Source organism: Myxine glutinosa, chromosome 6 (assembly GCF_964187855.1).
Source record: "Myxine glutinosa chromosome 6, kmMyxGlut1.1, whole genome shotgun sequence".
Classification (NCBI taxonomy): domain Eukaryota; kingdom Metazoa; phylum Chordata; class Myxini; order Myxiniformes; family Myxinidae; genus Myxine; species Myxine glutinosa.
In genome coordinates this window covers 154,961,352-154,974,367 of record NC_136266.1, presented here as the reverse complement: position 1 = coordinate 154,974,367, position 13,016 = coordinate 154,961,352, and the positions used below count along the sequence as shown (strand labels likewise).

Genomic DNA, 13,016 nt, shown 5'->3' with positions numbered 1-13,016 from the left:
GTTGCACACCTGTGCAATCACACCTTTTAACCACACACACGGCATCATCTAATCTACCTGTTGCCCTGCTAACTTAGTGCTCCCCGTCTTCCCTTTAAACTAAGCACATACCACGTCATTATCATCCAAACTAATCTACCTGCGTCCCCACTACAGGTATCATTGTCACTACCTAATCTTACCGTTACCTAAGGTCATCTTCTCTAGATCCCTATCATTATCCTAACCCTCCCCGGCTAGTTTTCACTGCCAACCCCATAACTCTAGTGCTCCTTTGCCCCCGCTGTGAGGGATGGCAGATTTGCCACTCCTCTACATCGGGCATCTCCCACTATAAATTTTGCTCACCAAATTCTAGCCAATTAAAAATTTGCCAATCATCTGCCAATCATTCTACCAATCATCAATCTGCCAATCCTTTGCCAATCATCAAATTTTTTGCCAATCACAAATTCCCTATCCTCAATTTCAGGTCCAAAACACTATCACCATCATCACAGTCCGTTAAACTTGAGCCTCGGTACGTTGTTATATTTTCAAAGCTCGGCTTCGCACAGCCGAGCAATGAACGCGGGTGGTTTGGTCGCCTGCAGGTTGAATCCGTCCGGCTTTCGGTTCAGGGGGGGGGGGGGGCTTGGTCGGGCCGAGGTTCCACGCATCATCGCGGCTCGGTACCTTGCGGTCCCGGGCCCGAAGACCGAGGCTCGCCCGGTCGGAACCCCGTCCCCACCAGGGGGCACCGTTCCGCTTCCTCCCACTCGCCCCTGAACCGGACTGGTCGCCTCGCCCGACAAGGCCCGGACTCGACCGTGCGGGGCCCAGCATCCAACAAAGCGCACCGCGCACCCGCGTCAGCTATCCGTCACCCTAAACGCTAACCCGTTCAATGTCGATGCTTCACTTGCATACGCGACCCGTTTCACACTCACAAAACCTGGCGTCTCTACGCCTCCAGTGCATCCCCCATACTCCGTCCATTCCACCAACGCACTCCCTATTACACACCACACCTCTCACGCACACTCGCCGTTCGCACACTCCCTTAACACACCTCGCGCACCGTCTTGCGCACTCTCCCTCGGTACGTACTCCGTACCACTCACCATGGGCGTGCACTCTTGCATCCACCCACTACCGCGCTCCGATGTGCTCCCTCGCACTCGCGCCACAACCAACTCAGGTGTGCTTTCTCGCACACCCTCGCCGTTCATCCCATACGTGCATCCTCGCACCCGCTCCACCACCAACTCACTCTCTGTGTCACACTCCGTACACCCCGACGTGCACTGTCGCTCGCACTCGGTTTCACTCCCACACTTTATAACACACCCACTCGCCGGCGCACACTTTTTTTTCACACGCGTGCTATTTCCACTCACATGGGACCCTTCACCAACGCCCGGGTGCCATATTGACCCCAATCGCGCGAAAATTCTTTTGTCGCCAAACATCCTTCTCCAAAATCTCCCCGCACAATACACAGCACGACTCACCTGGGGGATCCTCCTCCTTCGCTCCAGCACCACCTGCAAACTTTCATTGGTGTTATTAAGCACAGCATCGTGATGTGAGCAGGGACTTTGCACATTTTCCATTTCTCCCTGCCACGAGTGCTTTTCTAAGCCCCCGGTCTCTCCAATTTCAATTCCCAGCACTTTTTCTTTATTCACCACGACGACCGCTGGCTGTATTAAAATTCCCTCTTCTACCTCAGCGGTCGCCGGCTGCCCCACACCGCGGGTCGCGATTTCTACCCCAGTCATTTTACCCGCGCTTTTCTCCGCTTCGCTCAACCAGCGCTTCTCGACCCGCGTTACCTCGTCGTGCACCCCTGGGACCTGCTCGCCCGATCTGCCCCCAAGGTTCTCCCCCACTGCCAAATTGGTCCCCATCTTCCTTTTTGACTCTGCATTCATTTCTTTTAGTTGCTTCTTCATTTGAACACCCATGTCGTTAATTTTCCTGGTGGATATGAGCCCCTGGGCATACATTTCGTTTTCCTCATTCCATTGGGTCAAAAATTGACAAATTTGCAAAAAATGGATCCCAGACCGCTGACAACGCGGGCTCGACTGCCGCGACCACGGGCGCGGCTAGATTTGGTGCCGCTACAACCACGTGCGTGAGGGCACCATTTTGCACACCTGACACCTCAACCACCTCACCATTGTTCTCCTCCATTTCTTCCCTCTGGTCCTGGGTTACCCCTAATCCCTCTTCTAATGCCCCCACCGGCATCCCGCCGCCTTGACTATCCATGGCACGATGTTCAATTTAAGATTTTATAAAACAAATTTCGGCCCACTCGTAATTTGAGCGCACTGAGCGCTTCAGGTCCGCATCTCACTCCTGGCACCAATTGTTACGGACCGCCGATAAGATGTTAATTTGCTGAGTGGATGGCGCCGCGGCCCGAACCGTTTTTACAATGACTAGACCCGATTCTGAACGTTGGCCAAATCGTGCCACAGATATTCAATTTGGAAAAGACAAAGACGACGCGGATGTGAAGAAGAAGAAGACAAAAAAAGGTTTGAAATACGAATATGATTTATTACTATTTACAGGACCAAAGAAACCAAGGAAGGAAGAAGGAAGGATAATAAAATAAAGACAGAAAGAGGGACGGACCAGAAGGACACAGTGAAAATTCTAGCTTACCTATTACAGTCTTAATTAATACCCTGGACAGAACAAACAAAAGACGGACTCACACGAATGGGGAATTTGCAGGCAGGAATGGAAGGACTGGAATGGTTTGGGACGGCAGAGAAGGGGAGGAAGGCACGGAGCTGGCTGGAGCTTTATCCCTCACGGGATGTCGGGCTGGACCTCGATGGCCGCCGATGCCACCGATCCTGTGGTGTGCGCGGGGTAACGGGTCGGAGCTGCCTGGTGGAGCCAACGCTGCTGGTGGGGGGTCTGGCGTGACGGGTTCTCTCTCCCTCTCTCACAAACTCGCAGGACTCTCTTCAGGCTTGTCTGTGATCTGATCTCCTCCCTCCTCGACTCTCTCTGCCTCTGGGGGCGTCTCTCGCAGGTTATATAAGCCCCACTCTTGACCCTTTTGCGAACCTCCCCCAAACGTTCCCTCTCCGCCCTCTAAAGCCAACCCCTCGTTCTGGGTTGGTTCACTCCTCCCCTCTATGACGAGGTGGAGACACGCCTTTCTTCCCCGACCTTACCTCGTGGCTAATGGTGGTTTTGGGGCGATTCGAGCTAGCCCCAGCCAAAGGGCAGCAATGGCGAATGAAGAAAACCGCCCAAATGCAGTTGGCAATTGCAGCAAACCTGGCAAACCTGGCACTTTGAAGATGCCATGTCGGAGGGATCTACCTTATTTAATGCAGTGCAATGGAGTGTCAAATTAATGGAAGACAAGGCCTTACCCTACTACACAGAATAAGGAAATAACTGTCAACAAGGAGGTAATCTATTATTGGCTACGTGGGTGCTTGTGAAATAACTACGGGCACAACCTTTGACCTTTATACAACAACAAATGGAGGACGGAGGGTGATATTTTACCACAACCTTTTACAACAACATTTTACCACAAAAAACACCATTCTCATATCCATAATAATATATATAATAATATATATATATATATAATAATATATATATATATATATATATATATATATATAATTATATATATATATATATATATATATTATATATATATATATATATATATATATATATTCAATTATAAAACTTTGACATAACTGAGCAAACCAAATTAGTTAGGGTTGGGATGCTAAATATATCAACTTTGATTTTTTTAATTTATATATAACTAGATAGTAATGTTGTGAAAATGACTTCAAGGGTTTAATTATTCATCTGGTATACATTAGAGTCCCTGTATAAAGAGAGTTGCGCCATGCGCTGACCCGAGATTTCTGGTCACGTGATTTCGTGGCGCCATTTTGTGTCTAACTTCACCGTGCGTGAACGTCAGCTTGGTACGGGAATGTTGTTTATTGCCAAACAAAATGACTGGTTGTTCTGCTTTTGGTTGTTCAAACCAATCTGGGAAATATAAGATGTATAGATTTCCAAGTGATAAAGTCAGAAGACAAATTTGGGAAGCGAAAGTCAGACGAAAGAGCTGGAAAGCGATCGACTCCTCGAGACTCTGCCAGGTAGGCCCACGCCGCTTGATGATCGATGTTAAAAAGCAATTCTATCTGCTCGGTTTTTTTTTGGTTGTCTGTCCGTTGAAAACCCTTTTAAAGGGAAGTGATTTGTATTTGTTTATAATCTTCAAGGAGCTGACCAAAAATGCATTTCCGTGGGAAGAACCCTGCTCAATTTTTTTCGGGTAGTCCTAGCGGACCGCATATTGTCATTGATTGATGAAATGTCTGTACTGAATGTATGAACCAAGTTTTGTACTGAATGTTTACTGTGTTGGCCTCATCATGTTCCTGGTGAAATTAAACAAGTTATGGTGAATACGACGTCGTATCTGTGCTTTTCCATATCTGTTCGACTAGACGAACCGTGCACACTGCAGGTATTTTTTAAAGTTTTTTCTCTGTTTAATTACGGCTTGGTGCAGTCGAAAATTAAGTGTTAATTAAGTCGCCAGCTATGAAACATATTAATCGATCAGGCAATATCCATCAGAGTTCTGGGCAAGGGTGTAGTAATAAATGAACGTTTCAATCTTACTAGATGCCGATGACGTTTTCCTTATGTCAGAGACAGAAGCTGACTTGCAGCTTGTTAAATCATTACAATGGAAATTGAATATAAATGTCGATAAAACTAAAGTTGTACACTATAGAAATATGGCAATACCACGTACAGAATTTGTTTTAAGTGTGTTAGACTATATGTCGGCTGGAAGTCCTACACCAGAATTGCTCTCGGCACCCTTTCAAAAATATTGGATATACCCACACTCCTTTCTAAAAGTTATTAAAATTCAGAGAACGACAGCATTGGTTTGTCTTACTTATAATGTTAGCTCTTATATGCAGTGTTGGCTTGTAATATGCATTGCCATACCACTTTTAATATCACCACACAGCTCTTTTTCACGGCAATAGCTGAGTTTTTGACAAAACAAATATCACCTGTATGTAATAATAAGACTAAATATGTGTAGTAATTTTTTTTTAGCAGGTTTAGAATATATCACCCCATATCGCGAATGTACATGTATATCTAATCCGACACACTTAGACACAAAATGGCGTCCAAATTTGAGTTGACACAACTCTCTATATACAGGGACTCTAGTATACATTAATGAGTGTTAGTGTATGTGTTTGTAAACCCCAATTAGCATCGAGCAAAATTGGATGTCTTGTTAGCTTCACCGTCAACCCCACCCTCGTGTCTGGCTTTTCTCGCCATCTTGCATACATGTATTATCCTGAAACCACCGTGTTGTTCTTTCATCGCATCTCAATACGACGTGACCACGTGTGCGAGTTCAAATCTCTCACACTGGTATTACACACCGCTGCCTCCACATGTATTATTTTGGCACTGCAGGAGTCCCACGCAGCGGAGGGGGCGGGGCAGAGCACAGCCTATAAAAGGCAGCGATGCTCACACGTGGCATCAGTCCGCCTGGGGAAGCATGCACACAGCCAAACACAGTGAGGACACAGCCTGGTACCCCATGGAGAGCGAGACGCACAGCCGGCGACACGTGACTCAGTCAGCCCGGGCCAACAGTGAGCCACACAACCAGCTGCGGAGAGCCATGAGAGAGTCACGGAGACCCAAGGTCGAGGCTGGCCCATAGACGGTCATGCCACCACCATCTCATGTATGAGCGGGAGGTCATGCATCTCCATTCCAGTCCAACACCTCCCGGAGTTTTACAGGGAAGACAACACACACACACTTAAAAAAAAAATCTCCTGCGCGTTTTGTGTCCCAGAATTGTGTATGCTCATAAGATGTGTTTATGATAGCTGCGGAGTTGTTACCCTACCATAAAGCATGCTGTTTGGTTTGTCTCTATGTCTACTGGCATTATGCTTTGTGCCCGCATCCCCATTATTTATGAAACCTGTTTTTTAATCCAGTTGTATTTTGAGTCGCGATCTCATCTTCCCTGGAAGTTCCGCGATCGGGATCGGGATCCGCGATTTTTCCTGGAAGTTCTAGCAGTGTCCATGTGCTTTATACCTCTCCCACCCCCCCCCCTCCCCACCCCCTCCTCCGCCTTCCCATGCCTCCTCCCCCCAAGCCCTCTCCCTCCCACAGATCTCCCGATGTCCCTGTTCTCTGGTGTTGTACTTGTGTGCTTCCCCCTCTCCCCATCTTGTCTCCCGCTCCCTTTATTGTATGTTTTTTTATGTGTCCGTTTTTTTTTTTGTGATTGATGTTAGCTTTTACACGAGCCTCGATCTAGTATACCAAAAATATATATATATATCCTCCGGTGTAATCGACTCCCCGTTAAACCGTATGGGCACACTGAAACAGCTGTGTGGTGAAATTGGTTAACATCCGAACAACACCATACCATGGAGTCACCATGCATGTGCAGAACGTATCCGCCTGGCATTCTTTGAGCGAGTTCATCTCAGGCAGTGTTGCATCACCTGTTAGGGAGGCCTAGTCCATTGCAGTACTGTAAGAATGTAAAAGTGACATTGTGTTGATGGTGCAGAGGATGTTTGACAATAGATGGAGAATTGGCAGCCCATTGTTGATTAAGATTTCATCAAGTATGGATGCTTCTTACATACACATGTTCTGTATTCCGGTGGTTTTATTGCACAAGATAATGAATTTTTCAGTGTGAGCACTCGTGGTGTTAAGGCTTAAAGTTGGTAATCTATCTTTCTTCAAGAAGAATTGTTGTTCCAATTTTCAGATGCAGCATTTGCTCTTGCAGGTGGAAGGTTTCCGTGTACCAGCGTGCCTGGCTTGTAGCGGCATTTTGAAATCGCAGGTCACTTTCTTCGGCGACAATGTGGCCAGGGCAACTGTGGCGTTTCTGTACAAAAGACTTGTGGAATCCGATGGCGTACTTATCGTAGGATCATCCTTGCAGGTAAAAAAAAATTCAATAAAATCTCCAGGCTTCATGTTAATTTAGGTTAAGTAGCATTTTACATGGACGTCACTCTGACAATATCCAAAGTGTAACCTCTACACTTACAATACAAGTTTTTCCTTGTCCGATTCTAGTCCGAGAGCCCACAGGCTTTTAATTAGATTCTTGTGCACAAAAGGTTTCACCTATCCAGGGTATAAAAGGTGATGGTGGGTTCTTGCGTGTCCCGAGGTAGACTTAAGGGATCCTGGTGCCTTGAAAAAGGGCACCAAAATCGATCTTGATTAGAGTTTTGTGTACAAGGATCTCACCACATAGATCTCAGCATCCTGTTCAAACATATGTATCACAATAATGTATTACTGTAGACCGGAGGGGTTCAGGAATGGCCCCAATGAGGGTTAATTGGCGTTTTAATTAGACTTTCGAGCCCAAGCATGAAATTGGTGGCATAATATCCTCCGATCTCATATCAGTCGGAATCGACCCTCTAAGAACGATTTCACTTTGACTGAAACTGATCAAGAAGCCCTTCTTGGTAACTCGATAACCAGCCTTTTCCCGAACATACAAGGCGGCCATTTTTTTTTAAACAAGAATATAGTGTTTTAAGAACGTGTTCGTGTAGACTGAACGGATTCAGGATTTTCAACTCCTTACATGTATCCCGATCTTGTATCAGTCGACCATCATCACTTACAAATCATTCGGTTATGACCGAAGGTATTGAGAAATGCCGAATTGACTATTTAACGTTTTGTGGAGCTTTTATTCATAATTGGGAGGAACGCAACACTTCACATCGAATGATATAATGAACAAAACAAAGGATAGTTTCTGTGTGCCATCGAACTTGTAGTCGGGTAATTTGGTCGTCTTGGAAAGATGTATATGTATGTAAGGCCTTACCTTTCAAATTTGATCGGCCTCATCACGGAAACTAGGCGTGCTGGAGGAAAAGCAAAAACAGATTTGGAATCAGCGTGTAAAACTGGTCCAGTAACGTGTATTTACATCTTTGATGAGAAAAAAATTCAAAAGTTCGATTTTGTCGACCAGTGTAATAACATGACTCTGCCCGGCCACTCCTGCAGGGAGCGGGTGTTTCTAGTTAATACAAATGCACATGGGGGTTACCGCTCCTTCCCATGCAAATTTCAATATACCGTTATGACTATAGAAGTATAGATGGTAGCACCTGAGTATAGCTTATTCAATATGCTACTTCGCACTGAAGGGCTGAATGATACTTTTTTTCATACAAAGGTATGAAATAAGAAGGAATTACCACACACGGTTATTCTAAAAAAAAAAAAATTATGTTTGCACTTACTCTCCCGTTAACTTTTATTACACATCGACTTTATCATAAACAAGCAGCATGTTCTTGAAACGTTAATTTTGACACATTTCCCTGTGGTTCCTAGGTATACTCTGCATACCGCTTTGTTCGTGAGGCACATGAGCAGGGCTTGCCAATTGCGATTCTGAACATAGGCCCCACGAGAGCCAACACTCTGGCAATGCTGATGATCAATGCTCGTTGTGGAGACGTTCTTCCTCTTGCATTGGACATATGATGACTTCTTGCATCGTAATGTTTATACAATTCAACCCACACATGGGATTGTATCGTTGATTCCTATGGCTGTTGGACTGGCATTGCTCGGGTACCCATCCTTATTTAAAAACATCACTGCTCACCCTCACTCATTTGCTTCTCTTCTTTCCCACTTCTGGAACCAACTTGAACATTCTCTTCAATCTAATTCTTCCCTCCAGGTCTTCAAGCCAGCTCTTCATTACCAACTCAGATCACCCCCACCCAAAACCATGATCTTTTTCTACCCATTTACCCCCTCCCCACCATCCCAAGCCATCCTCCATCCAAATTTCAATTTTTTCCTTGTTTCTGTGAGTTTGCTTCTGTATACATCTTGCTCACCCACTGTGTCGTCCCCTTGCCCTCATTCTTCCCCACATCCTTTATTTATCCGAGTCTCCCTCTATTTTGTCCCTCAACTCTGCTGTGTTTGTATGTTTCTCACCCCCTCTTTCCACTGTTCATTTTGTTCTGTTACCCTATGTTATATGTTCTAGCTCCTCCACAGGCCTCGACTTTGTATAAATAAATAAATAAATAAACGAGGTGGGTTGTCTAACTGATTAGGTTTGGTTAAGGTAAAGTACTTGCCTCTTTGGTTGAAATGTTTAGTTTGTTAGTTATGTAATAACTCAATTCATATTTGTAATACTGTACCTGTATATAATTTAGCAGATAATTATATAGTGGTGAAAGTGTATGGCTCAAGTCTTCAAAACCCCTCCACACTCCCACACCCACCATAACTCCTCAACCAACCTCAACCTTCCCCTTCCAGATCTGTCCTATCTTTACTCTCTCCCCACACCCCCTTCGCCCTTCCGCTTATAAAAGCAAACGGGCATTCCCACATCGAAACAGCGGAATATTAAACACTTTTCACTCCCTTATCATGCCAACATCAATTTCACAGAAACCTGTCACGGTTGCTTGTCCAACTCACAATTTTAATTAAAGATAGTCAGAAATAATAGCAAGGACATGCATAACCTCCGCAGTAAAAGTGCTGCTTTGGAGAATGCCCTATAGTTAATTGGGTGGTGTATAAATAACAGTACACTGCCTCGATCGCTGAGGCCTATCCTCACAAGGCCCGTGATGCCTATTGGCTCAAACTCCTTTTAACTGTCAAAAAAATGAATGAATGAATGATCGTTTTAAGGCCATTTTTCCCCGCTACAATGAAGGGAAAACGTATAGGGAGAGCATTGTCATTGTGATTACGACAGCTCAGAAGATGTGTTTGGCTTCACATGTTACCAAAATGGCGGCCGTATGATTTTTTTTTTTTCATCAGATTTAAATTGTGGGATGAGTCAGGCTGGCTGTCCAGCCAATAGTTGGAACAGAATGTTACACACAGAGGGACGGTCAGACGAGCAAGCGTATTATTATATAGATTTTTACACGAGAAACATCATAGAATGTTGAGGCCGATGAATAAACATGCTTACTTTATTAAATATAATGCAGAAACTTTACCATCTGAATTGTGCTTGGATTGGTCAAACTTTCCATCACTTCACTTGCCTTGTGAAATAACCCATGTTAAAAAATAAATCACTTCTGAACTTGATGTAAATGTGGGTGCCAAACGCCTTTACTCATCAAATCTTAACCACAAGGAGTGCTTTTAAATTAAAGTAAAATATTTCTACCTTTTTGGATAAATTATGCAGCTGAAAACCTCAATTCATACCTGCTTAGGAAATATATATATTTTAAGGGATCACATGCCTGCTCAACTGTACACGTGTTGGTGTAAAGTTGAGCAGGCACATGTAGACATGAGATCATGCCTGTATGGTGCCCAGCTCCCGAAGCATGTCAAGGAATGCACGAGTAGACGGAGCGGTGCCCCGGGGCAGGTACTCGTGCACACGGCTATAGATGCTGAATGTCCGCAGCTGCAACCAAAGGAAGCCGAAGGTGTCGTCGTCAAAGTGGACAAAGATTCCTGGTGTCTGTTGGGGGCTTGTGAAACCGTGTCCTGCAATCAGGCCTTTTCCATAGTACCTGTGGCCAGCAGCAAAGAAATACAATATTACTTTTAATGCTTTTTTTTTTTTTACTGCTACCTTTGAGGGGGTAAAGGGTCAAGTGAAAAGTGAAAATGATATCCATGTCGACCATACAAGGAGGGACAGTCAGATTACTCCCTCCCTGATGGTCAGTATTAAGACAGCTACGGATTTTGTGACTGTCCGATAGCTAAATCATCATTCACCAGAGATTAGCCAGAGTTCTGGATGTTAGAATAAAAATTTATAATCTTGCTGCCAACAGACAGAATTTAACCCAGGAATTTTGACATCAGTCCATTGTCCTCACTACTGGCCTATATGCTCAGCACAAGGTGCACTACCCTGAACTGTCAAAGCAAGGATAGGTTTTAACAATTGAAAGTTTAAAAATAATAATTGATGAAGTCTCATAATGTTATGGTCATAAATAAAAGATTTTAAAAATAATTACACTACCTGGAACGGCAAATGCGTGGAAGGGTTGTCAGCCTCCCCAGCACCTCGGGTGGTAGGTGGAACTCTTCACAAACATGCGAATCTTGTGCTTCCCTGCTGACTCCCTGTTGTCCTTCTCTCTCCCATGGAATGTTCATCTCCCTTCTCAACTGTCCTTCGTTAACTGGTTGTTGTACTCTTGGACACACCACCTCCTCACCTGCCCTCTCATTCTCAATTGCTTCCTGTGCAGCATCTGCTTCTGCTGATTGATCGTGCTCGAGAACAACCTCTTTTGCAGCAACACTTCCGACCTGCTGGGGCCTGCTACTGCTTTGTCCCTCAGCCTGAAATGGATCAGACCCGCATCGTCTGCCCAAACTCCCAATTGGCCAACAACAGCCTCCTGCAACTCTTTGCCTAGATATTTCAGATTGCTCTTCCAACTTAGCCCGACCATCCTGAGCCTCTTGTGCTTGTCTCTCATGCAACCAACTACCTTCTTCAGGTATGCTATGGCTGTATCCTTCAACCTCTTCTTGTCTTGCTTCATCATCATCATCATCATCATTTTGCTCTGGATAAATCCGCCTTTCAGTACTCGCTTGCCAAGTCTCCCACTGGCTGACGATTTCCACCAATGCCTGTAGATTTTGCTGTTGCTCCAGATGATCAAGAACAAGCGGCTGAGACATGTCTACCTGCAAACTTGTCTGCCCCGCTGGAACATTGGGATCTCCCTGGAAAACATTTGGGAATTGTAAAGAAAATGAATGAGTAAACAACAGTGCATAAAAGCAAAATCCAGCTAGCCAGGCCTACCGTGATCTTTGTGACATGCGCTCTCTCCCCGTGAAAACTTAGCAGGACGAGCTCCAGACCATGACTGCCATATGTGCCTTTGAAAAGACCGGGCAGGAGAGGAGCACCAGGATCAGGTCGTGGCAAGAATATTCGCTTGTATGTCAAACAGTTACTGTGGTGAGAGGGAGCAAAATAATAAAGTGGAGTGAAAATAAAATGCACATCATTGTGTTTAAGGTTCCCATTAGAAGGTTATGTTATGTCAACTAGTGAGGTACCCATGCTATGCACTACGCACGTGCTACGCACGGGTGGGAGGCCAGAAGCAAACGGACTGTGCAGAAACGGTGAATGCTAAAGCATGAAACCAATAAATTCCACAATCCTGTAGCACCTTCAGTCGTACGTCAGACATGGACAGCAAGTTTGTGAAGGACTTCCATGAAAAACGTACCCGTTTGCAAACAAATGGGTACGTGTGTTCCATTCCGTCAATGGCAAATCTGCATATGGCGATCCGCGAATTCACGTTTAGAAAGTAGAAACCATCACGGCATTTCATCATTCACTTGAACTCGATATCTTTTTTTCATTCCAAACAGCATAACTCCAATCACAAATGTACATTAATATAATAAACTTTTAACATTCGTGACAAACAAATATTTAAATCCTGATGTGTAGGTTCGTACGGGTGGGTGAACACAATTACGAATTCAAAATCGTAATTGTATTCACTCAATTCCAATCATCAATTGATACTTTAACAAAACGATTAACACGATTAAACATTAGGACTGAATGACGGTTGTATTGGGATATTATCAAACCCGCGCATTGCCGTCATCTGTCCACTTCCGCATTCGTGGTGGGTTCATAATTCTCATCAAAATCTAAACAGTATTTGTAGAATTTCAATAAAAGCCACATCACTGTTCATATCGGTAAATATTATTCCATCGTGTTTGGGAAAATTGGAAAAGCAATGTAGCCTATTTTACTCCAGGGGGTCCCAGGAATACCCACCCAAAATATCGTTGCGATCGGTTCAGCCGTTTTTGCGGTACCTGCAAATGGACAGACGGACGGGCATTTGGTGAATTATAGTAAAATG

At 44.7% G+C, this 13,016-nt stretch overlaps 2 protein-coding genes across 7 annotated transcripts in view; one reads left to right on the top strand and one right to left on the bottom strand.

The window, feature by feature from the left end:
- SIRT4 (sirtuin 4) overlaps positions 1-10,215 on the top strand; it is a 28,770-nt gene extending 18,555 nt beyond the window's left edge. Inside the window, exons 4-5 of the mRNA XM_068118776.2 lie at positions 6,875-7,033; positions 8,464-10,215. Coding sequence (XP_067974877.2) covers positions 6,875-7,033; positions 8,464-8,616 — 312 coding nt within the window. The 3' untranslated portion in view covers positions 8,617-10,215. The remainder of the gene's footprint in view (positions 1-6,874; positions 7,034-8,463) is intronic.
- The window catches only part of FBXO31 (F-box protein 31), a 34,825-nt gene continuing 28,541 nt past the window's right edge, over positions 6,733-13,016 (bottom strand). For 2 of the 6 annotated variants that reach the window (XM_068118775.2, XM_078780798.1), the window contains 4 exons: positions 11,921-12,074; positions 11,120-11,838; positions 10,439-10,655; positions 7,030-7,985 (listed from right to left, as the gene is read on the bottom strand). In XM_068118775.2, the coding sequence (XP_067974876.2) occupies positions 7,977-7,985; positions 10,439-10,655; positions 11,120-11,838; positions 11,921-12,074 (1,099 nt within the window). In that variant the 3' untranslated portion in view covers positions 7,030-7,976. The other 4 variants (XM_078780795.1, XM_078780797.1, XM_078780799.1 and 1 more) reach the window with 3 other exon arrangements.